Source organism: Budorcas taxicolor, chromosome 7, assembly GCF_023091745.1.
Source record: "Budorcas taxicolor isolate Tak-1 chromosome 7, Takin1.1, whole genome shotgun sequence".
In the NCBI taxonomy this organism is placed as follows: domain Eukaryota; kingdom Metazoa; phylum Chordata; class Mammalia; order Artiodactyla; family Bovidae; genus Budorcas; species Budorcas taxicolor.
The window spans coordinates 45807121-45834530 of NC_068916.1; the positions used below are offsets into that span (position 1 = coordinate 45807121).

General features: G+C 40.7%; 2 protein-coding genes across 2 annotated transcripts in view; both read left to right on the top strand.

Annotated features, from left to right (window-relative positions):
- The first annotated feature begins 5575 nt into the window (after positions 1 to 5575).
- Positions 5576 to 13184, top strand: CAMLG (calcium modulating ligand). Its single transcript, XM_052643601.1, has 4 exons — positions 5576 to 5842; positions 7331 to 7788; positions 9148 to 9213; positions 12575 to 13184. The coding sequence occupies exons 1-4, from the start codon at positions 5671 to 5673 to the stop codon at positions 12764 to 12766; spliced, it is 888 nt and encodes a 295-aa protein (XP_052499561.1). The 5' UTR covers positions 5576 to 5670; the 3' UTR covers positions 12767 to 13184.
- Positions 13185 to 21426: 8242 nt separating this feature from the next.
- DDX46 (DEAD-box helicase 46) overlaps positions 21427 to 27410 on the top strand; it is a 46889-nt gene continuing 40905 nt past the window's right edge. The window contains exons 1-3 of the mRNA XM_052643473.1: positions 21427 to 21499; positions 23784 to 23972; positions 25451 to 25594. Of these exons, the coding sequence (XP_052499433.1) occupies positions 21483 to 21499; positions 23784 to 23972; positions 25451 to 25594 (350 nt within the window). The 5' untranslated portion in view covers positions 21427 to 21482. The remainder of the gene's footprint in view (positions 21500 to 23783; positions 23973 to 25450; positions 25595 to 27410) is intronic.

Here is a 27410-nt window from a genome sequence, read left to right on the forward strand (position 1 = left end):
TTGTAACCCATGCAAATAATCGTTTGAACTGTGCTAACTTATCGATTTGGCTATTCAATAAAGTTAATTGAAAGAGCTTCATACTGTGGTTATGTATTTAAATTGACATTGAATAACTTGACAGTCACTGAGTAGTTCTATGTTGTACATCTAAATTAAGTCAGTAGAAAAATACTATTGAAGATGCTTTAAACCTAAGTCAGAGTCTGGGATTTCATAATCCTAATTCTAGATGCTCACTCTTCAAGAACAGCTAGGTTTAAAATTCTAGATTGAAAGGGTTTAAATTTTTTTATTTTTTTATTCTCAATATGTTCAAGTTAGTACTCTATTGTCTTGTGTCCCTTATGTTACTGATATGATGCCTACTGTAAGTCTAATTGGAGAAGGCAATGGCACCCCACTCCAGTACTCTTGCCTGGAAAATCCCATGGACGGGGGAGCCTGGTAGGCTGCAGTCCACGGGGTCTCGAAGAGTCGGACACGACTGAGCGACTTCACTTTCACTTTTCACTTTCATGCCTTGGAGAAGGAAATGGCAACCCACTCCAGTGTTCTTGCCTGGAGAATCCCAGGGACGGGGGAGCCTGGTGGGCTGCCGTCTTATGGGGTCTCACAGAGTCAGACATGACTGAAGCGACTTAGCAGCGGCAGCAGCAGTAAGTCTAATTGTTATTTGAAAGATAATCAGTTAGCTCTTAAACGATTTTTCTTTTATCCTTAATATGCTATAGTTGTAATAGTTTTACTTGTTGTTGTGTTTAGTTGCTAAGTAAGTAGTGTCTGGCTCTTGTAGCCCTCTGTCCATGCGATATCCCAGGCAAGAGTGCTAGAGTGGGTTGCCATTTCCTGCTCCACAGGATTTTTTCGACCCAGGAATCAAACCTGTGTCTCCTGCATGGCAGGAGGATTCTTTACCACTGAGCTGCCTGGAAAGCCCAATAGTTTCACTACTCTGAGTTTATTGTTTATCCTGCTTGTTTTTCAGTGCATGCTTTAATCCGGAGATCCTTGTCTACTTTCAATTCTAGAAAATTCTCACTTTAAAATTTTATTTTTAAAAACTAGGTATAATTGACATATAAAGTTTTTTTTTTAAGTTTTTGCTTCAGTCATTCCCTCTATTCTTTCCCTTCAGAATTCCTTTTTGATGTATGTTTTTACTAATTCTGCTTGTGACTATGTCCAGCTGAAGTTTAATCTCATCTATTGAATTTTATATTTGTGTAACTTTCTGATTAATTTCTGCCTATTCAGTAATGTATTAAAACTGTTCTATAAAATTCTGGGGGTGGCTTTCCTAGTGACTCAGATGGTAAAGAATCCGCCTGTGATGCAGGAGACCTGCCTTCAATCCCTGGGTTGGGAAGATCCCCTGGAGAAGGAAATGGCAACCCACTCCAGTATTCTTGCCTGGAGGACCCATGGTCAGAGGATCCTGGCAGGCTACAGTCCATGGGGTCACAAAGAGTCGGACACGACTGAGCAACTAACACACATAAAATTCTGGAGTGAATTCCAATTCTGATTTTTAATTTGGGTGGCAGAATTTAAATGTTCGTTAGAATGTTTGCTTTTCATGTTTCTTAGAATTTGGATTTCTAGGCTCATTTGATTGAGAGGGTTATTCTTTTCAGTTTAGCACATCTCTCTCTGTCCAAGCTTTCCCTCTCCCTGTCTATGGGTTTTCTAGTTGCATTTTCAAAAAATCAGGGCTATTGGTGATGTTTTAGGGCTCCTATTATGCAGTGATTTGAGGATATCACCATTCTCGTCACCAACAGTGGGAAGTCAACAGCCCTGTCTTCTGCTTTTCTATTTATTAAGCTGAAATCCAATAGCAAATGATATTTTGAATATTTTTCAGAGAGGGCAGACCTCATACCTTGCCTGGAGAATCTCATGGACAGAGGAGCCTTGCAGGTATAGCCTATACAGTTCATAGGGTTGCAAAGAGTGAGACACGACTGACGTAGCATGCACAGACAGACCTCAAGTGTGAGTTTGTCCTGTCCATCCCTTTGTCTCATGTGGAACACTTTGAGTTCCTCTTACACATAGATTGTGCCATCACTGCCTGTTTCTGGATCTGTAGCCCAACAGGCACCTGTCTAGCTACCTGTGCTATGTTTCAGATACTCATATCTGTTGAAATGTTTCTCTTGTTTTTGAGGTCCTATTTTTTTCCCTTTATGTTTTTAAATGTTACTGGCTGCTGTGTGTAGTAGAGAAGTGTCCAAGCATGAACTTACTGCCAACTTTTAACCCCAGAATCTGAATTATTTTATTACTTATAACTCAATCTATTCAGCTTTGTAGCTACAGTTAGTCAATAAAGTATTAATATTAGCCTAACTGAACAATGCTGCTGCTGCTAAGTCGCTTCAGTCGTGTCCGACTCTGTGCGACCCCATAGATGGCAGCCCACCAGGCTCCCCCGTCCCTGGGATTCTCCAGGCAAGAACAATGCCAGGGTCAAATAAAAATCACATAAAACTCATTGAAATGCCAAGTTTTGACACTTTCTCTAAAAGAAAAATTTGTGCACCTATGCAGGTAAATTTAATCTAGTGCTGTCAGTGCTAGGCATGGGGTAAAATTGGTCAATTTTTTTTTAATGGGGAAAAAACAGATTTTAAATATTTTTAAGGAAAAGAAATCAAGATATAACACATAAAAATTAAAGAGGAGGTGGACTTGCCCTTGTAAAGTTCTGTAGTAAGGGAGACATGAATTGTTAAGTATGCACATCATTTAGCAAGGAATCATACCACTGAGAAGCACTAGGAAATTTAATAACTATAGAAACCTCATAGAGAAAGTTCCCCAGAAACAAGCATGTAATATGAAATCTTGACCCTTTAAACTCTTACCTGACTTCATCAGCATCATACATCAACACATCTATCTAAATCAAAATATTAACTTGGTTTCTATATGCTATCACAAGTGGAAAAAAAACCTGTTTACCCTGTAATTGTATTTGTTTATTTTGCCACGAGACCTTAGTTCCCCAACTAGTAATTGAACCCACACCCCCTGAAGTGGAAGTGGAGTGTTAACCACTAGACTGCCAGGGAAGTCCCCAAATTGTAATTGACCATGACTCATAAGGACTTTATCAAGTTCTGCACATTTATTACCAGGAATTAATTATTTCAATTGTAGAATTTTTAAAGGCACAGTCTGGCCCTCAGAGATGTATATCTGTACAGATATGCAAGGAAACCTTTTCTGATGCTTTAAAATTACTAACTAGGGCATGTCCCTGGAGATTCAGCTATCATCCAAACAGAGGAAATGTTCAATTTCAGTGTTTATACTTGAGCTCCTTTTTTGTTGAATCCAAAAAAAAGATTGCCATTTGTTTTTACACTTTTTTTCAAAATCCTTTTCTGACTGGGAAAGGGTCAAGTGACTAAACAGTTTAAAAGAGTATTTTATTACCTTCTATCTAGTCAGGATTTCACAGGCTTCCTGACTTGAAGCAAGCTCATGTAGCAGGCTTCATTGCAGGGGACACACTGGGCTGCTTCACCCTCTGCAGCCTCAGATGTGATCTGACCATGGCATCTCTCAAGAGCTGACAAGGATTCAGTTCACTCATTTACTCATTCACTTAGTCATTACTGCCCACCAGGGCTGCATTACAACTTTTGTGGGCTGTAGCAGTACTTTGCTTTTGTTGGCTCCTTCCTCTATAAAAGCACACTTAAAATTATACTTGATGACTGTGTCAGTATGATAATGACTGTGTCAGTATGATAATGCCTGCCATCCAGGCTGGATTCATCATTATATATAAATTATAACTGCATTTTCCTTCTCATTTAAATTCAAACTAAACGAACTTATTTAGAAACAAACAAAGAAAACAAACTTATGGTTACCAAAGAGGAAAAGGCAGGGGAGGGATAAATCAGAAGTAATGGAGTTAATAGATGCACACTTTCATATATAAAATTGATAAACAGCCAAGATTTACTGTATAGCACAGGGAACTGTATTTGGTATCTTATAACAAACTATAATGGAAAGAATAATTTTAAAAAGAATATAGGGAAGTATATATGTATATGTGTGTACATACCAAATAAGCCTAAATAGTTTTATATCTTTATAAAACATTGAAAATGCCAAGTTTTGACACTTCCTCTAAAAGAAAAATTTGTGCAACTATTCAGGTAAACTTAATCTAGTGCTCTCAATGCTAGGCATGGGGTAGAGTGGTTAATTTTTTTTTAATGGTGGAAAAATTAAAGATTTTTAAAGGAAAAGCAAAAAATAACACACAAAAATTTTAAAAATGGAGATGGACTTGCCCTTGTAAAATTCTGATACCAGGGGAAATTTTTCTTGAGATGTCCCAGAGCCCTTTTGCCTTGCCATGCCCAGTTGCTTCAGTTGTGTCTGACTCTTTGTGACCCTATGGACTGTAGCCTGCCAAGCTCCTCTGTCCATAAAAATTTCCAGGCAACTGGAGAGGGTTGCCATTTCTTACTCCAGAGGATGGAATGCAGATTCTTTTCCACCGCACCACCTGGGAAGCCCATCATACATATGGTGGCTCAGATGGTAACGAATCTGCCGCAACGCGGGAGACCTAGGTTCAGTCCCTGGGTAGGGAGGATCCCCTGGAGAAGGACATGGCTACCCACTCTAGCATTCTTGCCTGGAGCATAGCATGGACAGAGATGCCTGGCAGGCCACACAGAGTTGGAAAGGACTGAAGGACTAACACCTTCACATATATACACCAATTACTTTGCTGTACACTGGAAACTAACACAATCTTATAAATCAACTTTGCTTCAATAAAAAATTCAAGTTAAAACATTTTCTTGGGCCCCTATTGTATGCTGTCAACATGGTGTAATGGATAAGGCACCCTTGTTGAGGGCCTACACTGTTCTAAGAGCTGCAGCCCTAGATAAGAACACAGTGATTGTCTTCATGGAGCTTATATTTTACGAAGTGGGAAGCAGATAATAAAAGTACATTCAGCTTGAGAGTCAGTTATAACTGTCAAGGACAAAGGGCAGATAAGGAGAACAGAGAGTGTTGAGTCGGGGCGACAATATAGAGTGGACAGGGAAGGCTTCACTGGGAAAGTCTTCATCAAAACAGGCATGCATTTGGTAGAAGCACTGCTGAAGATGAGGAACCAGCACCAAGAACAAATCCCAGCCGCAACGCTCCATAAAGCGTCGCTCTCGAAGTTACGTATTCCCGACGCCTCTAAGCGAGCCCGAAGAAGGTCACTGGAAACCAGTGCCTGCCACTCCAAGCTCCATTTTGCTTCCTGGCATCAGGTAGGCGGAGTCTATTCCTTGCTCACACGTTTCCAATGGGTCAAACCGGATCCCGGGTTTCTTCACCTCCGAAGTGAACGGCGACAGGGCCCGATGGCAGGGGGGAGGAGCATTAAGGACCAGCCCAGGTGGGAGGAATTAGAGCGGCCAAGGATGCCCTTACTCAAGATGGCGGCGCAAAGCTCGCGCTTGGTCCCGACAGGCGGCGCGCCCGTTTACGCTGCATGTGCGGCCCTGCGCTCTGGGGGGCGGGTCCACAGCGGTAGGGGCACGCGCGGCCTGCGGCCCAGTGTGAAGTCTGGGGCGCCGCGGCTGCCGCTCACGTCATCGTCACCACTCCTGGACAGTGGAGGGGAAGATGGAGCCGGCCGCCGTCGCTACCGACAGCGGGGACCGGCCGGGGGCCCCGGCTGGTTCAGGCCTGTCGGTTTCCCAGCGTCGGGCGGAGCTGCGGCGGAGAAAGCTGCTCATGAACTCGGAACAGCGCATCAACCGAATCATGGGCTTTCACAGGCCTGGGAGCAGCGCGGGTGAGAACCTCCGTTCCCCATAGTTTCCTGCCCATCCCTTTTGAGTCTTGGGGATCATTCTTCCTTGCCCTCCTCCACCCCTTGACTTTTCTGACTAAGCCCTGCTCTCTGACCTCTCCTCCGGCCCCGCCCCTTTGATGAGGTCCCAGGTTCTCACTTCTTCACCGCAGGACGTTTCTTGTATCTCTCCTTAGTTTTCCGCCGCAAACTGCAATGCTCTCGATCCTGAGACCCTCTGCCGTGGTATACTCTCTGCGCACTGACCCTGAGGCGGCCCCAACCCTGCCCTCGTCATCCCCTCGCCTCTCTTGAAGGGCGCACATTTTATTCTCAGACTGCTCTACCTACCGTGCCGGTCAGGAAGAGTGCCTGTCTTTCTTTCCCTTGTCAATGCTTTCCCTTCCAGTGCCTTCCCTACCGTCTGCCTTCTTTTTGCTCTGTCGGCCCTCATGAGCTTGTCTTTACTGAACTGCCCCTGTAGTCTGTCCGACGTGAATCACGGCCCCATATCCGGGTGTCTGTGCGGTGCCCTCGACACTCATCTGCAGGCCTTCTTAAACAGGCGAAAAAAATTGGAGCGACCATTCTTTAGAGACCCAACAAGGGAAACGTGCCCATGTGAGGCCTTATCTCGTAATGTGCAGAGATTGATACGAATGATGTCAGGAACTGCCTTCAACACATTTCTCCCCCAATGACATGTACAATGGGTTTCTTAAAAAAATTTTTTTTCCCTGTGAGTATTTACTGTACACTCTTTCATTTCTATTTAGTGTTGCCTCTAATATTTGGCCTTCAGTCACTGGCTGCAAGTTCCTTAGATCCTTGTGACTTTTGCTCTGTGGGGCTTTAGATATATAACTCAGAATTTTTAGACAGTTCACAGATTTGCCACTGAAAACTGCCAAGAGAGGTAAGAGCCGTATTTCAAATTCTAGAACAATTGTTAGGAGACACATTTTCTCCTTTAATGGTTAATAGCAGAATATTCTTTCCTAAAGCATTTTCTTTGTTCTTTTGCTTTGAGATGTTTATTTTATCTGTCATTAAAGGTTCCCCGCCCTTTGTTTTGTTTTAAACTAGAACAGCATCCTAAAAGTGCTGAAGTACCTTCTAATGTCTCCTAGATTACAGTAGAAGGGTTACGCAAACCCGTAGCAGGAGGATATGCCACACCCTATGCTGATCGGACTCTGGATTCAGAAATGTAATATTAAAAATAGTGGTTTTAGAATATCTCCGTTCCTAACTCGTTCCCAACTTGTCTATTAGCTTTGTCTTCTGTCCCCCAAATTTGGGTTATATCCTCTGAAAGAATACTGTCTTTGACATTTTTTGTGTGTAGAGGAAGGAATTTGTTTCTTTATGAAGGATCAGTATTAATTCAGAGGCTGCCAAATTTTAGCTCTAGTGGCATATTTTTAAATATTAAAAAGAAAGATGTTGGCCAGTATGTAATACTTAAGGCTTCTAAATTTCTTTTCTCAGAAGAAGAAAGTCAAACAAAATCAAAACAGCAGGACAGTGATAAACTGAACTCCCTCACCATTCCTTCGGTTTCAAAGCGAGTAGTGCTGGGTGATTCAGTCAGTACAGGACCGACTGACCACAGTGGAGTGGCTGAGGTAAAGGGAACTCAGCTGGGAGACAAACTGGACTCTTTCATTAACCCTTCTGAGTGCAGTAATGATATAAGCCTTGAGCTCCGGCAGCGGAACAGAGGGGACCTGACAGCCGACTCTGTCCAGAGGGGTTCTCACCACGGCCTGGAACAGTACCTCTCCAGATTTGAAGAAGCAATGAAGCTAAGGAAACAGCTGATTAGTGAAAAGCCCAGTCAAGAAGATGGAAATACAACAGAAGAATTTGACTCTTTTCGAATATTTAGATTGGTGGGCTGTGCTCTTCTTGCCTTTGGAGTTAGAGCTTTTGTCTGCAAATATTTGGTAAGAAACAGTGGAAAATGAAAATTGGTTATAGTAATGAGTGCTTTTAATCCATAAGATTCATTTCTAATATTAATGTAATATTTGTGATCCATGTGACTGTTTGGAGATGTGTTATAAACTTCTGTTTGCCTTAGGTACAGAATGAAGTGTTCCAGTTAAATACAGAGCCTGCTGATAATGCTAAAATCTTTTTATATGCTAAGTACCATTTTAAGTGCTTTACATATATTAATTCATTTAACCTCATCCTTATGAGCCAGGTAGCATTTGAATCTGTTTTGTAGATTGAAGGGAATGAAGACTCAGGTGAAATCATTTGTACAGGGTCACATTACTAAGTGACAACTGGGATTAAACCCAGGCAGTTTCATTCTGAAACCAAAGGGTAAATTACCTACATATCCTATATATTAATTACCGCTTTTCAGATAACTTGAAATACTAGAATGCAGTTTTGGTCCAGAACGTGATGTAATGTTTTTAGGGTTCAGAGGCATTCAGCATTTTATAATATTGTACTGCTACCGTAATAGCAGTCCATCATGTACCCTGAGATGCCAGTGGCTGTTCAGTGAAGGGGAGGGTGTGTTTTACTATTTTACAGTATGTGAAGAAAAGAAAAGCGCAACTCGTAGATCAGTGTCTTGCTCTTTGAGGTGTTTCCATTCAGTAGACATTTTAAGAATACCTACCAAGTACCAGGCACATAAGTAAATTTTCAGATAATTAAGGTTAATGTTAATTTACTTATGTGCCTGGTGCTTTTTTTTTTTTTGGCTTCAGGGGGTCTTTATTAAGTGATGCTTCCGTCTCAAGTCTCTGCCAGGGACTGGAAGTGGAAGTGATCCCACTCCCCCTAGGCTGTCCCAGACTTGCCTTCTTAGAGGAAGGATGCAGGAAGCCTGCTGTCCCCTGAGAACAGCCTGGGAAGCTGGGCTAGCACTGGGGTGGGGAACAGCAGAGCTGAGACCGCCCCCCCCCACCCTCAATAGATGTGCTTTCAAATTGTCAGTTAAATACCTCTAGATGAGAGGGATGTTTCTGCATAATGTATTATACATCAGTGGCCACCAAATACTTTAAATTACTTAAAAGGTCAGTTTTTGAGAGAGAGGCATTTTGGGGAATATCGAAGGAGTATCCTCCCTCATAAAACACAAGAAACATGCTTTATGTTAAGGACATCACAGCTCTGTATTTGTCACCCTTTTGCAGAAACAAGACTGCTTTCAGCCACTAAAATTAAATTTTTATTACAGTGTTTTTGCTTGGAATTTTATCACTGCTGTTAGTCTGATTTATTGTTATTTGAATGATTATGTTGGAAATATGTAACTTTATCTTCTATCTTCACAGTCCATATTTGCTCCATTTCTTACTTTACAACTTGCATACATGGGACTATACAAATATTTTCCCAAGGTAAATTAATTTTTTTTCTAAATTGGATGATATATTTAGATTGATTAACGACTAGATGATTTTAAGAACTTTTAAAAAAGTATTTATACTTATGGTTTAAATCAGTGCTATTCAGATTTGTTTGGCTCACCGCTGTGGATCTTCAAACTATTTGTTTCTGTTTGTACTAAGTTCAGTTCGAAAAGTAATTAGTAACTTTTATAGCAATTTGACATTACCGTAACATTTTTATTGTATTTTACAAAAAATGTTAGTCCAGGATGGACTGGGGGGAAACCTCATTACAGTTTGAATAGTACTTGTTGCAATTTGACGTTACCGTAACATTTTTATTGTATTTTACAAAAAATGTTAGTCCACAGTGGACTGGGGGGAAAGCCCAGTAATAACAGAGTTTGAATAGTACTTGTCTAAGAAAGTGTTTAATTACTTAGTAAATTTAGTAATACATTTTGTTTCTAATAGCGAAAGTTAATTTAAAAATGGCTTCAGTTATCTTCCGTTAGTGTGGTCCTTTCTGAGCACTTAATAACAGGGCACTTTATCTCTAATGCCAAGGGTCTGATAACTTGCAAAACACACTTGGCCATACTTAGCAGAATTATGAGGAGTATCATTGTTGACCTGGTCCACTTGACTATAGTTATACTATGGCACTTGGCTTGCCAGTATAGAAGATAAGCTTATTTGAGTAATTGTGTTTTGTGTGAGATTTTTGCTAAAATATGGCTACTTGACTGTTTGCTTGAAGTGAAGTGAAGTGAAGTTGCTCAGTTGTGTCCGACTCTTTGCGACCCCATGGACTGTAGCCTACCAGATGCCTCTGTCCCTGGGATTCTCCAGGCAAGAATACTGGAGTGGGTTGCCGTTTCCTTCTCCAGGAGATCTTCCCAACCCAGGGATCAAACCCAGGTCTCCCGCGTTGCAGGCAGATGCTTTACCATCTGAGCCTCAATGCATTGATAGACTCATGTGTGTGTTTAATAGATCTGAAACATATTTTTGAGGGGTCATATCGTCAAATACTCAAAGTATGAGTAAAGAAGGATAAGTAATTTCATTTTTTAATTGAAATGTTTTTGTGATATATATATATATATTTATTGATCCTCTCCAAGAATGTAATTTTAATTAAAACATTTGTTTAGACGTTTGCCCTTGAAACATTGATTTTAGTTTTCCAGTAGCACAAGTTTGGAAGCAACCTAAACGTCTACTAATAAGTGACTAGTTTAAAAAAATTATGGTGTATCCATTCAGAATGATAAAGGTCTCCATCTGCTGATAATGGTAGCTTGTCAAGAAATACTAAGATAAAAATATAGACTAGCATCTGTAGTATACTCCTTTTTTTGTAAAAGGAGGAAAATTATATGTATTTTATTTTGCTTGTGTATGTGTAAAGAAACTGTGGAAGAATATTACATGAAATTATTAACAGTGGTTATTTATGATAGAGTGTGTATTGGTTACTAGCGAAATGGGCGAGTGAAAAGGGAAATTACTGTACAATTTTCTTTTAACAAAACATTTTGCTGTAATAGGTCTCAAAAGAAAAATCGAAAGAATTATGCAGTTAACACCCATTTAGTTACCACCTAGATTCTGTAATGAAAATTTCATTATATGTACCATATATTTACTCAGTTTTCTATACCTCTTCAATGCATCACTCTTTAAAAATACATCTTTCTTTTTTTGGTGCATTGTAAAGTATGTTGTAGATGAAGACATCAACATATTTTTCCGCTACACGTTTCAGCTTACATATCAACAAAAATTCAGTGTTTCTTTATAGTTCTTTTTCTTTATTTTGAGGTAAAATTTCCACACATTGAAATGCTCAAGTCTTTATTATTATACCTTTAATGAGTTTTGACAACTTGTGAAACCCAAATCCTTTCAAGATTTAGAACATTACTGTCAGGAAGTTCCACCATCCTCTTTTCTAGACAGTCCCAGCTCTCGTACCATGAAGGGCTGATTTTCTTTTTCCTACCGTAGATTAATTTTAGCTGTTTTAGCACTTAATATAAATGGGATTGTTCCAGTACATACTTCATGCAAGGCTTCTTTCATTCTACATTGTATTTTTGAGATTCATTCATATTGTTGAGTGCATCAGTAGAATCATTGTCTTTTGTTTTTCTGAGTAGTACTCCATTGACTGAGTATATCCACTTATTTATCTAATTTTCCATTGATGGGCATGACTAAAGCAACTAAGAACTTTCTTGAATGAGTTTTTTGTGGACATACGTTTTGATTTCCCCCATGGATAACTACAGCTTTTTATATTTTAAAATTTTTTGCACCGTGTGATTGGATTTGGTGATACTGAATCATTAAATTAAATGAAAATTCAGCCTTGAATCTCTTAAAGAATGAGACTAGAAAATTATACTAGGAAATAAATGTTTAATGAATAAATGTTTGTATCTTATTGCATAGGACTTTCCTGATGACTCAAGTGGTAAAGAATCTGCCTGCAATGCAGGAGACACAGGAAATGTGGGTTCCATCCCTGGTTTGGAAAGATCCTTGGAGAAGGAAATGGCAGCCCACTCCAGTATTCTTGCCTGGAAAGTCCCCTAGACAGAGGACCCTGATGGGCTACAGTCCATAGGGTCACAGAGTTGGATATGACTGAGCTTGTGTGCACACACACACATCCTATTACATATGAAATCAAACGTGAATTCTTTGCATGGCAGTTAAGCTTGACTCTACAGAATGTTCCTTTGATTCTGTTACAAATGATTGACTGTCCTCCAGAACACCTATCACTTTTCTGACTTTTATTGTCATGAGACTTAACCCTACAATTGGATTTATCCACTTACTTCTGCTCCTCTAAATCTTGCTCATTCTCAAATGCCTGTTTTTTCTGTTTTGTTTTCTTTAATTTGAAGGCCTGCTTTTTAATTCTACTTCTTCCTGAAATCCTTCTCTATGCTTTATTTGTACATAAAATACTGAAGTAATGTCTATTTCCTTTGAGCCACTATAGCACACAATATCCATGTCATTTATTTAGCAAGTATTTATGTCCTGTCTGGGAATGCTTTCCTATTTTTGTCTTAAACTTTTGTATATATCTTATATTTATATCCTAACCTCGAAGATAGGACATTTTTTTAAACTTCTGATAGCAAGAATAGTGTCTTTTCCTTATTGCCAAGCAGTTTGTTCCTTTACATATTATATGCTTAGTAAATGTTTGTTAATATATTCTTGATTAATGTCTTAAAACTTCATTAACAGTGTTGAAATCAGGCAGAAATAACAGCACTGATTTTTTTATAGAGTTTAAGTAGTCTTCTGAAAGCTGTAATATTTATTCAAGTCTTTCTCTATGCAGAGTGAAAAGAAGATAAAGACAACAGTACTAACAGCTGCACTTCTATTATCTGGAATTCCTGCTGAAGTGATAAATCGATCAATGGATACTTACAGCAAAATGGGCGAAGTTTTCACAGATCTCTGTGTCTACTTTTTTACTTTTATCTTTTGTCATGAACTGCTTGATTATTGGGGCTCTGAGGTACCATGACGCCTGCAGAACTCAGCAAGAAAAGCTTACAAAAAATAATTTCTATATTGCAGTGTCTTTAAAGGAAGAATATTGGTTTACACCTTCATGTAATTCTTTTACTTTTTGGATTTGTAAGACCACTTGATTAGGAATGGAGTGACTGGTTACCTGACTAGAAAGGATTGAGTTTGTATTAATACTGATGCGATGATTAGAATACCAGTGTCAGTAATTGATTTTTCTTGTTTGATTAGAATTCCTAGTCTACACTTTTTCCTAACTTCTTGGATTTGTGATTTATCTTTTGGGAGCTGAGCTTGTGCTTAAGAGGGCAGATGAATGTGGTCTCAGCCGGTCCCAAGAACTGCTTCTTGTATTTGTATTGTTTTGTCCTAAGAAATGGAGCCATCTTAAAAATAAAATGGAAGAACTCAAAGTGTCTGTTAAGTTTGCACATTTTAACTTATAAGGGCTGCATAAGGTAACCATGTTGAGTCAGCATTTTCATTTTTATTCCAGCACAAATATTTAATGGAGGAAATGATTGAGTCATACATGTGAAATTAATAGGTATTTATGAAATCTTTCCGAAAATTTTTATTAGCAAACTTCAAAATTGAGTTTTCGATTTTCAGAAGTATTTTTTTTAACCAGTAAAATAGAATGATTAGATATAAAAGTGGGCTTTGAAAAATTGACTGAGGAATGCAACCCAATAGGAATATATCCTTTTTTAACTAACTTAACACTGTCATTGGAGAAGGCAATGGCACCCCACTCCAGTACTCTTGCCTGGAAATCGTATGGACAAAGGAGCCTGGCAAGCTGCAGTCCATGGGGTCACTAAGAGTCGGACACGACTGAGTGACTTCACTTTCACTTTTCACTTTCATGCATTGGAGAAGGAAATGGCAACCCACCCCTGTGTTCTTGCCTGGAGAATCCCAGGGACGGGGGAGCCTGGTGGGCTGCCCTCTATGGGGTCACACAGAGTCGGACACGACTGAAGCGACGTAGCAGCAGCAATAGCAACACTCATATTTGGAAGGTTTGTCTTGAAAGAGTATAAAGCACAACTGTAATGTCATTTGGTATTACATTTCTCTAGTTTTGTGTATAGTCTGTTTAATTCTTGTGATATTAAAAACACATGCCTTTTTTTTTAATTACTCAAAGCCTTTTTATTTTGAACCGCAATAATGGACAATAAGTATAGCACTTTAAGTCTATTCCTCTCACTCAGCGTGAGATTACAAGCACACATTTTCCCCTAAGTCCATAGAAATCTAATATCTGGAGGATTAGATAGCAGTCTTGAATTTGTCCCTCTCTCCCCAGTCCCTGGGAAGACATTTGGGGTTTTTGATTACGTGTTTTATTTCTTCCATTTTGTCAATTTACATATGCACAGTTTTTGTATTTGTAGATCATTATCAAATGTATTTCAAAGAGAAGACATGCGTTTGCTTAAGTGTGTTGAATTGTGTCAAATGGAGTTGGAAGTTTATTACTATTTGGGATAATTAAGAATCTTTTTACTTAGAAATTTCAGGGATCTGAAATGTTTATAAGTTAAAACTAGATTGACAAGAATGGTTGTTGAGAGGTGACATCTTTGACCAGTAGCTTTTTAATCTTATTAGTTGTATAAATGGACATGTAGACACAAAGTTGGTACTAAAAATGAGAGTTATGAGATTCAGGCCTAGGGTAATTAGAATCAAAATCTGCTTTGGAAGCCAGGTCAGTTTGTTAAATAAGTGATGTATTGGAGACACAGTGGACTATAATTATTTCTTTCATCTCTGCTAATAGGTAAAGGTAACTTCTTCAAGGACATAGAAATTCTGTAACCTTTCCATGCATGCATAAAAAACCAGTTAGGATTGTCCTAATCTCTTAAAAGGGAGTTAGAAATGAACTATCTGGGAAAGGGCTCTGGCCTGGGTATTAGATACCTGAGTTCTGGTTCCAGTTTAGATTCCAAAAAAATTAGTGATCTGGGATTGAACTTGTTTCCCACGTCTCAGTGGCCTCACTTGAGAAATTTGAGAAAGTGACTTAAAGAATCTCTTCCAACTTTATCATTAAGTTATCCATGGCCTCATCCAGTTCCCTGGCTTCAGATGCCAGGTACAGAAGGATCTTGAATTCGGGTGGTTTGACTTAGAATGTTTTGACTTTATGATGGTGTGAAAGTGACACATTTGTTAGAAACCGTAGTTCAAATTTTGCATCTTGATTTCCTGGGCTAGCCATCTGCAGCATCGCTACTCTCTGGTGATGCTGGGCAGTGGCAGAGAGCTGCAGCTCCCAGTCTGCCACTCCGTGATGATCCACTTAAAAGTTTTATTCCAGAAGCCATTCTGCTTTTAACTTGCAGTGCAGTGCAGTGCAGTTCAGTCACTTAGTAGTGTCTGACTCTTTGCAACCCCATGGTCTGCAGCACGCTAGGCTTCCCTGTCCATTACCAGCTCCCAGAGTTTGCTCAAACTCATGTCCATTTGAGTCGGTAATGCCATCCAATGATCTCATCCTCTGTCATCCCCTTCTCCCGCCTTCAGTCTTTCCCAGCATCAGGGTATTTTCAAATGAGTCAGTTCTTCGCACCAGGTGGCCAGAATATTGGAGCTTTAGCTTCAGCATCAGTCTTTCCAATGAATATTCAGGAATGATTTCCTTTAGGATTGACTGGTTTGATTTTGCAGTCCAAGGGACTCTCAAGAGTTCTCCAATACCACAGTTCAAAAGCATCAATTCTTCAGTACTCAGCTTTCTTTATGGTCCAGCTCTCACATCCATACATGACTACTGGAAAAACCATAACTTCGACTAGATGGACTTTCATTGGCAAAGTAATGTCTCTGCTTTTTAATATGCTGACTATGTTGGTCATAGCTTTTCTTCCAAGGAGCAAGCGTCTTAATTTCATGGCTGCAGTCACCACGTGCAGTGATTTTGGAGCCCAAGGAAATAAAGTCTGACACTGTTTCCATTGTTTCCCCATCTATTTGCCATGATGTGATGGGACCAGATGCTATTATCTTATAGTTTTTTGAATGTTGAGTTTTAAGCCAACTTTTTCACTCTCATTTTTCATCAAGAGGCTCTTCAGTTCCTCTTCGGTTTCTGCCTTAAGGGTGGTGTCATCTGCATGTCTGAGGTTATTGATGTTTCTCATGGCAATTTTGGTTCCACCTTGTGCTTCATCCAGCCCAGCACTTTGCATGATGTACTCTGCATATAGGTTAAATAAGCAGGGTGAGATTGGATTAAAGGTTTACTGAGCATGGCCCTGCCCATCAGAACAAGACCCAGTTTTCCCCACAGTCAGTCTGTCCCATCAGGAAGCTTCCATAAGTCACTAATCCTTATTCATCAGAGGGCAGACAGAATGAAAACCACTATCACAGAAAACTAACCAGGTTGATCACATGGACCACAGCCTTATCTAACTCAATGAAACTATGAGCCATGCTGTGTAGGGCCACCCGAGATGGACAGGTCATGGTAGGTTCTAACAAAATGTTGTCCTCTGAAGAAGGGAATGGCAAACCAGTATTCTTGCCTCGATACCCCCATGAACAGTATGAAAAGGCAAGAAGATAGGACCCTGAAAGATGAACTCGCCAGATCAGTATGTGCCAAATATGCTATGGGAGAAGAGTAGAGAAATAACTCCGGAAAGAATGAAGAGACACAACCAAAGTGAAAACAGCGCCCAGTTGTGATTGGTGAGGGAAGTAAAGTCTGATGCTGTAAAATACAGTATTGCATAGGAACCTGGAATGTTAGTTCCATGAATCAAGGTAAATTGGAAGTGGTCAAACAGGAGATAGCAAGAGTGAACATTGACATTTTAGGGATCAATGAACTAAAATGGACTGGAATGTGAATTTAATTCAGATGACCATTGTATCTACTACTGTGAGCAAGAATCCCTTAGAATAAGTGGAGTAGCCCTCCTAGTCAACAAGAGTCCGAAATGCAGTACTTGGGTGCAATCTCAAAAATGACAGAATGATCTCTTTTTTTCAAGGCAAATCATTCAATATCACAGTAATCCTAGTCTATGCCCCAACCTCTAATGCCAAAGAAGCTGAAGTTGAACGGTTCTATGATGACCTACAATACCTTCTAGAACTTTCAGTACAGTGCTCAACAAGTTACATGATCGTCAACACTTTATTATAAAATAGGGTTTATGTTAGATGATTTTGCCCAACTGTAGGCTAATGTGTGAGTTCTGAGCACATTTAAGGTTGGCTAGTTAGGCTAAGATGATGGGTAGATTAGGTATATTAAATGTATTTAACACAGTATTTTAAACTTAACTATGGGTTTGTCAGGCTGCAACTCCACCTTCAGTCAAGGAAGATCTGTATTATGCAGTCTATAAAATAGGATCCCTATCTCTCCAATCTCATTCTCCTTTGAACTCCAAACTCACACATTCGCTTTCAGCCATTATCATCTTCTGGATACCTAGTAGGCAGAAATACTGATTTTTCTCTCCTTTTCCCACCAAATCTGCTGTGTCCAGGCCTTTTTCATCTCCACAAATTCATCGCAATCCACAGTAGCTCTCTTTAAAACCTAGGAGTCATCTTTATTCCTCCCCTTACCAGTGCATCTCACATCCTTTTAATCAATTAGTGTTTGGAAAGCTGCCTGAGGAATACATCCAGAATCCGACCACTTTCCATTGTTCCACAGTTTACATCTTTAGTAGTTTCTTATTTCTTTTAGACTGAAACCTACACACAAGCAATTTACAATGGCTCTGATACCTGACTCCTTGATGTCCGTTCTGTCACACACTAGCTCAGGCTCTCCTTACCCTTGGCGTGGATTGCACTGCTGCCACAAGTGGTCAGTAAACCACAGATGAAGGGCAGAAGCCTGTCTTGGAGTCTTGATTTCATTTTCTAAAACTTCAAATTTATTGAGATGAGATTTACATACAGTAAAACACACCAATTCAAAGCATATAGTTCAGGGAATTTCTTGGCCGTCCAGTGGTTAGAACTTTGTGCTTCCACTGCAGGGGATCCAGATTGATCCCTGGTTGGGAACTAAGATGTCCCATGGGCTGTGGCATGGCCAAAAAAAAAGCATAAAGTGTACAGTTCAATGAATTTTGACATACATCCATGCAATGATTGCCACAGTGAAGATATGGAACTTGACTATAATCCTTATGTGTAAGAACATAAAATAGTACAGAGACATGTAAAGAAAATGAGAGCCTGTCCCCAACTCCTGTATAGATTTATGCTAAAACAACTCAACATTTTCAGCCTGTGTTCCAATAGGTGAGCCATTCTCCACCTTGATTGGATTGTACTTCAGAAGTACCTGAGAAGCTTGAAAATTCCCAATGCATAGGAGGGACTCCAGACCAATCAAATCAGACTGTCAGGGTGGAACACAGGCATCCGTATGCACATATTTAAGCTCCCAAGTCCAGACGATGTTAAGAACCATGATAATCTTTGGTTTTTTTTTGAGGCTCCTCGTGGCATGTGGGACCTTAGTTCCCTGACCAGGGATCCCAACCTGCACTCCTGAATTGGAAGCACTGGAATGCTGCCAAGAGAGCCATTATAATCTTGTGTACAGATGTTTAGCTCTTCCTCCTCTTCACGGAGTTAACTCCTTCTCAGCCTTCAAATCTTACTTCAAAGGTCACTTCCTCAGGGAACTCTTTTTCTGAATTCTGCTCCTATGGTAGAATCTCTTTCCTGTTGCAAAACTTCTGCAAGTATTTGTATTAATGTCTATGTATGCCACTGGGCTTCCCCGGTGGCTCAGGCAGTAAAGAATCTGCCTGCAGTGCAGGAGACCTGGGTTCCATCCCTGGGATGGGAAGATGCCCAGGAGAAGGAAATGGCAACCCACTCTAGTATTCTTGCCTGAGAAATCCCACAGACAGAGGAGCCTGGTGGGCTACAGTCCCTTGGGTCACAAAGAGTCAGACACGACTGAGCAACTTTCACTTCATGTCTGCCACTACATTGAAAGCTCACTGGAATCTAGAACATGCCTGACATGTTCAGTTCAGTTCAGTCCAGTCGCTCAGTTGTATCTGACTCTTTGCGACCCCATGAATCGCAGCACGCCAGGCCTCCCTGTCCATCACCAACTCCCAGAGTTCACTCAGATTCACGTCCATCGAGTCCATGATGCCATCCAGCCATCTCATCCTCTGTCGTCCCCTTCTCCTCCTGCCTCCAATCCCTCCCAGCATCAAAGTCTTTTCCAATGAGTCAACTCTTCGCATGAGGTGGCCAAAGTACTGGAGTTTCAGCTTTAGCATCACTCCTTCCAAAGAAATCCCAGGGCTGATCTCCTTCAGAATGGACTGGTTGGATCTCCTTGCAGTCCAAGGGACTCTCAAGAGTCTTCTCCAACACCACAGTTCAAAAGCATCAATTCTTTGGCGCTCAGCTTTCTTCACAGTCCAACTCTCACATCCATACCTGACCACAGGAAAAACCATAGCCTTGACTAGACGGATGAATATGCTATCTAGGTTGATCATAACTTTTCTTCCAAGGAGTAAACGTCTTTTAATTTCATGGCTGCAGTCACTATCTGCAGTGATTTTGGAGCCCCAAAAAATGAAGTCTGACATTGTTTCCACTGTTTCCCCATCTATTTCCCATGAAGTGATGGGATCAGATGCCATGATCTTCGTTTTCTGAATGTTGAGCTTTAAGCCAACTTTTTCACTCTCCTCTTGTTCATCAAGAGGCTTTTTAGTTCCTCTTCACTTTCTGCCATGAGGGTGGCGTCATCTGCATATCTGAGGTGATTGATATTTCTCCTGGCAATCTTGATTCCAGCTTGTGTTTCTTCCAGTCCAGCGTTTCTCATGATGTACTCTGCATAGAAGTTAAATAAGCAGGGTGACAATATACAGCCTTGATGTACTCCTTTTCCTATCTGGAACCAGTCTGTTGTTCCATGTCCAGTTCTAACTGTTGCTTCCTGACCTGCATATAGGTTTCTCAAGAGGCAGGTCAGGTGGTCTGGTATTCCCATCTCTTTCAGAATTTTCCACAGTTTATTGTGATCCACACAGTCAAAGGCTTTGGCATAGTCAATAAAGCAAAAATAGATGTTTTTCTGGAACTCTCTTGCTTTTTCCATGATCCAGTGGATGTTGGCAATTTGATCTCTGGTTCCTCTGCCTTTTCTAAAACCAGCTTGAACATCAGGAAGTTCATGGTTCACGTATTGCTGAAGCCTGGCTTGGAGAATTTTGAGCATTACTTTGCTAGCATGTGAGATGAGTGCAATTGTGCGGTAGTTTGAGCATTCTTTGGCATTGCCTTTCTTTGGGATTGGAATGAAAACTGACCTTTTCCAGTCCTGTGGCCACTGCTGAGTTTTCCAAATTTGCTGGCATATTGAGTCCAGCACTTTCACAGCATCATCTTTCAGGATTTGAAACAGCTCAACTGGAATTCCATCACCTCCACTATCTTTGTTTGTAGTGATTCTTTCTAAGGCCCACTTGACTTCACATTCCAGGATGTCTGGTCTAGATGAGTGATCACACCATCGTGATTATCTTGGTCGTGAAGATCTTTTTTGTACAGTTCTTCTGTGTATTCTTGCCACCTCTTCTTAATATCTTCTGCTTCTTTTAGGTTGATACCATTTCTGTCCTTTATCGAGCCCATCTTTGCATGAAATGTTCCCTTGGTATCTCTAATTTTCTTGAAGAGATCTCTAGTTTTTCCCATTCTGTTCTTTTCCTCTATTTCTTTGCATTGATCACTGAGGAAGGCTTTCTTATCTCTTCTTGCTATTCTTTGGAATTCTGCATTCAGATGCTTATATCTTTCCTTTTCTCCTTTGTTTTTCACTTCTCTTCTTTTCACAGCTATTTGTAAGGCCTCCCCAGACAGCCATTTTGCTTTTTTGCATTTCTTTTCCATGGGGATGGTCTTGATCCCTGTCTCCTGTACAATGTCACGAACCTCATTCCATAGTTCATCAGGCACTCTGTCTAGTCCCTTAAATCTATTTCTCACTTCCACTGTATAATCATAAGGGATTTGATTTAGGTCATACCTGGTCTAGCGGTTTTCCCTACTTTCTTCAATTTAAGTCTGAATTTGGTAATAAGGAGTTCATGATCTGAGCCACAGTCAGCTCCTGGTCTTGTTTTTGTTGACTGTATAGAGCTTCTCCATCTTTGGCTGCAAAGTAACAATATGTACAAATGAATATATAAATGAATGAGAGTGAATTGAAATGTTTGTAGCATCTCTTAGCTCAGGTTAAGGCAGATGTCAGTGTACGTCCTGGGACAGCTTGGGGATATTTATGGCGCTTCAGCGTTGCTAGTGAGAAAGACCCTCCCAGGGTATGCAAGGTTGAAGCACTGCCCACTACCGCATCGAGACCGGCGGGCTCCAGTGACTGTGCAAGAAAACTCGGCGGAGACAATCGGTTTTCGTGCACCCGGTGCTGGGCGGCCTCCAGGCTATAGGGGACGCTGTGGAGCGGCAACCACTTCCGGCCCGCTTTTTCCTTCCTGCCGCTGGCGCCAGCACGTCTTGTTTTCGTTGGCCGCGTTCGGATGGCAGCTGCCGCTGTGGCTGCAGCCGCCTCTTAGTAGTGCTCCTTTCCCGGCGTGCCGAGGGCGGTGCGTTCTCCTAATCTGTCCGGTTCTCCTGCGCGTGGTTCCGAAGGGCGCCGGTTTCCCGCAGCAGGCGGTATGGGCAGGGAGTCACGGTAAGGCGGAGCGCCGACCGCCGAGCGGCTTCTTTGGGGGCAACAGGCGGGAGTCGAGGTGGCCTCGGGGCCTGGCCTGGCTAGCGCGGCCCCACGTGTGGCCAGCGCTGCCCGCGGCTGCTGGAGGGGCCGGGGGACCTCTGCTAAGGGAGTGGCTGCACTTGGGTGAGCAGTAGGCACAGGGTTCACCTGCTCTGCCATCGGCCGGTTCGAGCCCCTGGGGCGGGAACACCTCTCCAGGACTTCTAAGAGATCCCGCCATTTCCGCGGAGCTCACCAGGATCTCCTCATTCAGTGGCGATCCCAAGTGAATTTCTCACTACTTCGTGTTTGGACCATATCTTTGGTCCCTATCGATTCTTTAGTTCTTTGTGAGCGCGGGATATTTTCTTAAGTTAATTGAAAGCGTGTGGTCAAACGTTTTTACAACACCCATGACTTTGTACATGACTAGGGAGAATCCCAGGGACGGAGGAGCCTGGTGGGCTGCCGTCTACGGGGCCGCACAGAGTCGGACACTACTGAAGCGACTTAGCAGTAGCAGCAGCAGCAGCAGGCTTTTATTGGGTTACAATAAATGCTTGTAACATGGACATTTACTTTGTAAATAGATCTCAGACTTCTTTGTTACGTGTTTTTTTATCCTTTTAATACTGAGAATTGGGAGTTCTTATTAGAAATCTTTTCAAAAACAGTTTATATTGTTCCCGGGTTTGGGATCTTGAAATTTTTATCTTTAATGTACAAATTTGGTTAATATTTAGCGGTTACTGAAAAATAATTTATATGTAGGATGTAAGTAATAAGTAAGGTAGTAGTAGTTTGCTGCTGCTAAGTCACTTCAGTCGTGTCCGACTCTGTGCGACCCCATAGACGGCAGCCCACCAGGCTCCCCCGTCCCTGGGATTCTCCAGGCAAGAACACAGGAGTGGGTTGCCATTTCCTTCTCCAGTGCATGAAAGTGAAAAGTGAAAGTGAAGTCACTCAGTCGTGTCCGACTCTTAGTGACCCCATGGACTGCAGCCTGCCAGGCCCCCCCATCCATGGGATTTTCCAGGCAAGAGTACTGGAGTGGGGTGCCATTGCCTTCTCCAAGTAGTAGTTTACTGAGGTATAATTAATTTTCAGGGAAATGGGCAATGCTTCAGGGTAGAGCTTGATAAAATTTAACAAATCTATAAAGTGTGTATTCGTTTAACTGGATAAAGAGTATTTCCGTAACTATGGAAAATTTATTTGAAAGTCTTTGAAATCTCCGAGGCATTTGTCTGGTCATCCAGGCGGGAAACCTGGAAGTGATGTTTATATGAGTCATCCTTCTCTTAGTGTTTACATCCAGTTAGATTCTGCACTCTATTGCCATTCCTGGTTTCCCTGACTTAATTCAGGCCTTAATCATACATTGCTCAGACTGCTGCATATCCGTGAAGTTGATTAGCTTCCTCTGATCTTACTCTTCTAATTGATTCCACGCTGCAGCCAGAATGATTCCTCTGAAATAAACATAAGGTTATGTCTTTTCCACGCTCTCATGTCCATTGGTTCTTCCTGCTTTCAAGATGAATCCTTCAGGGCCCTTCCCAAGAAGGTCCCTTCCATCCCTGAGGCCTTCTTCCCCACCGCTCTGCCTTGCATGACTTGTGCAGGAGGTTTGCTGTTGTACTTAACATTTAATTAGTTTTTGAAGTACCCAATACCCAACTTTTGATACTTGTCAACAACTCTACACCTGACATTCTGATCCAAGTCACCAGTGTCTCTTACTTGCTTGATTGCTATTTACCCATTTTCCCTGCTTCTGCTCTTGCCTTTCTTTGGTTTGTTTTCTCCTTAGCAGCCAGAGTAATGTTTTAAAAACAGTAATGCTTAAAATCTTCCAATAGCCTTCTCAAAGAAAAAAGACTATCCTGATAACCGCCTATAAAACTCTCCACATTTGGCTACCATGCTCCTCTCAGCTGTTTTTCTCCATAGCTCCAAATGACATTGTCTTGACTTTTTTTTAAACTTGTCTTGTCTTCCCTTAGCAGCATAAAGCTGTTTGAGCCTCAAAAGCAGGAACTTGGTCTCTTTTGCTTACTGTTCTGGCTTCTCTAACGGTTTTTCTTCTCTCTACATCTGCTGTAGCGGAAGAGTTCACTCTTTCCCTCTAACTTTAAAAAAGTTGATGTGTAAAAAGTCCTTTCAGGGTTTATCTGCTGAGACTTTTAGGGAAAGTAATAAAAAAAAATGTCATAGAAGCTAAGTGTGTTTGCTAAGCTTAATCTTTAACTTAATATTCTAGCCACTATCGGAAGCGATCAGCATCACGGGGACGCTCTGGAAGTCGATCTAGAAGTCGTTCACCCTCAGACAAAAGAAGTAAACGTGGAGATGATAGACGGTCTAGAAGCAGGGATAGAGACAGGAGGAGAGAGAGGTCTCGTAGCAGGGATAAAAGAAGATCTCGGTCAAGAGACAGGAAGCGTCTGAGGTAAGACATTAATCTCCAAAGAACTCTTGATAAATTGGGCCTTCTCAGCTAAATTGGGCTTCTTTAAAAGTTTTGGTGGTCCCTTTAATTGGTGGTAGAATTTAGTGATCTGTTTGCTGCCTGTCTGTTTTAATCCCAGCTGATTTGATTAGGTACATAAGTGATTTGCCTAGAACAAAATCTTTCAAACAGTATTTTTTTCCCCCTTTCTACTGTCAAACAGTATTTTAAGTTTGTAAACTTGAGATGGTATTTCTTGTAATCCAAAGAGAACTTAAAAAAAAATTTTTTTTTTAATTAGAGAAAAATTGCTTTACAGTGTTGTGTTGGTTTCTGCTGTGCAACACCACAAAGAACTCTTAAAGCCCCCAGGAAAGGTTTTAAAAAAAGAAGTAAAAGTTGAGGTAGTATGCCATTGAGGGGGTTCTAATCTAATCCCATCCCAAGAAAGCCGATCCATGTGTTCAGAGCCACCACTAGTGCTGACTGGAGAAGGAAGGACAGAACGGAGCCATGTCCACTTCTTGTTTGAAATGATTTTAAAGAATTTTTTTAGATTTAACCAAAGAACATCTTAGTGTTTAAAAACTTGTGCTTGATTAAATATTCCTTGGTACCACCCAAGCATCTATAACTTCCCTGCTGGTGAAAAACAGTCTTTAAATAAAAATACTCTCACATGCCAAAGAAAGTTTTCTAATAAAGTTTCTCTTGAAAATAGGAAAGAAGACACGGTTATACAGGTGCTGTGAACTGATCTCAGAAGGAACTTTGAGTTTATCTTTTTGAGATACTGGTTCTTACGGAAAATATTCACCCATAACAATGTGGATAGTATTAACTTACTCAGTTTTATATTATGTGGCCTCAGGAACAGTTTCATACAATACAGTCAAGTACTTATTAAGCATCATATAAGATTTGGTCTCTTACTTTTTTTTTTTTGGTCTCTTTTTGATGTGAAAATAAAATTACAAGATTTTAGAGCAAGAAGGATTTTGAGATTATTTGGTGATGTCTCTGCATTATATAGATTAAGGAAACAGACCCAGAGAGTTGATCTGCCCTGTGTATGTCACTAGCTAGTAGCAGCACCAGGATAGAAATTCTTATCTCCTAATTTTTGTATCTGTAATCTTTCCACAGCCCCATTCTGCCCATCTTTATACTGAGATTTTAGCTGTCTTTGAAGTTTAGATTTTTTGCTCTAGGTCATAGATTTCGAATAGCTATTAGTACATATTTCCTCTGTTTTTCAACAAACATCGTTTCGAAATTAGTATCCTCATTTTCCCCATTGACCGCTTGTAAGAACTGGCTTAACTTGTTCCCTGTTAAACTGATTTGATAGTAAATTGAAATCTTGTCTTTAACAGTGGTAATAATTTAGAAGCTTCTTTCAACATGAGGCACAAACCATGATCTGAAATAGAAGTTCTACTTGGTCATAGAATAAATGAAACGTGTCCCCATTGCAGGCGTTCCAGAAGTAGAGAGAGAGATAGAAGTCGAGAACGAAGAAGATCTCGAAGTCGGGACAGGAGACGTTCAAGGAGCAGAAGCCGAGGCCGAAGATCCCGGTCTTCCAGTCCTGGCAATAAAAGCAAGAAAGCTGAGAATAGGTAATGTTACCATTGGCTGTATCTATCAAGCAGGTTGGGAACTCTCTTCCCTACATTTAAAAAAAAAATCCTTGTAAATACTGAATTTGGCTGCCACCATGAGCTGTTAGCTTAATTTCATTTCAGTAAGTTATAAAGCTTGTAGTGCTTTTAGAAGATACCTAAATTCTGTTAGTTTTAACACTCATAATACATTATTCCTTCATTTAATACCTACTGTTAATGATCAGAAGTACGTTTTATATACATCTTTGTGGGAACTATGTTTTTTTCTTTGAAGTTATTTTCTTAGTGTTTCTACTGTTGATTGACAAATAACGTTTTTACATTGCTGAACTGCTATTCATAATGGGTGAACTTTGCTTGTGTAAGTTAAATCTGCATGTTTCCTTAAGATGTTAGTACCATTCAATTTTGAGATATTAATTGTATCTATTAGACATAATATGTTTACTCTACATTTCTCTTGTTAATGCTTTGTTCTTTGCCTATTAGTGTTTCTAAAGTGGTGTCCTGGCATATATAGCTTTGTTTTTGTTTTTTTCGTATTGGTTATGAAGATTTTTCCTCATTTATTTACTTTATACATTTTACTTTTGTTTTATCAGGTCAGTGTTATAATGCCCATTGGGATAATTTTAAATTTAAAATATAAATTCAGAGAAATGAATGAAATACAAACATGCAGTTTATTGAATAAGTATAAAGCAAGATTCATGTAACCACCACCAAAGTTAAGAAATAGAACATTATCTGTATCCCACTGGAAGCCCTGCATGTCCCTTTGCTAACCCAGATTTCTATTTGTCTAGATAAAATCATTGCTGACTTTGGTGTTAGTAATGTCCTAATTGTTTCTTTATAAGTGGAAAAAGAATAATTTAGGTTTATGTGTTTTTTAATTTTACGTGAATGAGGCATGTCTTCTTCTGTGTTTTTGGTAAACCTTGGGAGTTTGCTCTGTTGCTCATAACATTGCTGCTGCTGCTGCTACTGCTAAGTCTCTTCGGTCGTGTCCGACTCTGTGTGACCCCATAGACGGCAGCCCACCAGGCTCCCCTGTCCCTGGGGTTCTCCAGGCAAGAACCCTGGAGTACTCCAGGCAAGAACCCTGGAGTGGGTTGCCATTTCCTTCTCCAGTGCATGAAAGTGAAAAGTAAAAGTGAAGTTGCTCAGTCGTGTCCGACTTCGCGACCCGATGGACTGCAGCCTACCAGGCTCCTCCGTCCATGGGATTTTCCAGGCAAGAGTACTGGAGTGGGGTGCCGTTGCCTTCTCTGCTCATAACATTAGTTTATTTTATTGCTGAACCACTATCCTGTGGTGTAAATATGTGTGCTCAGTTGTGTCTGACTCTGTGGGACCCCATGGATTGTAGCCTGCCAGGCTCCTCTGTCCATGGAAGTTTCCAGGAAAGAATACTGAAACAGGTTGCTGTTTCCTCCTCCAGGGGATCTTCCTGAACCGGGGATGGAAGCCGGATCTCTTGGGTCTCCTGCATGGGCAGGTGGATTCTTTCCCACTGAGCCATCTTGGAAGCCCCGTAATATAAATATACCGCTTTATTTATCCATTCTGCTGAGCTGGATGTTTGAGTTGTGTTACCTCTGAGGCTGTTATGACCATGTTTGTATATATATCCTAGTATCCATGGGTATGGGCTTCCGTGGCGGCTCAGACAGTGAATAATCCACCTGCGTTACAGGAGACCCGAGTTCTGGAGTTGGACACCACGGAGCGATTAAGCATAGTAGCATATACACATGTATGTGTTTCCCTTAGGTGTATAGCTAGGAATGAAGTTACATTGTGATAG

Coding starts and splice junctions, on each gene's coding strand:
- CAMLG (XM_052643601.1), top strand. CDS start 5,671: ATGGAGCCGGCCGCCGTCGCTACCGACAGCGGGGACCGGCCGGGGGCC. Junction 5,843..7,330: donor CAGGCCTGGGAGCAGCGCGG/GTGAGAACCTCC, acceptor TTCTTTTCTCAG/AAGAAGAAAGTCAAACAAAA. Junction 7,789..9,147: donor CTTTTGTCTGCAAATATTTG/GTAAGAAACAGT, acceptor CTATCTTCACAG/TCCATATTTGCTCCATTTCT.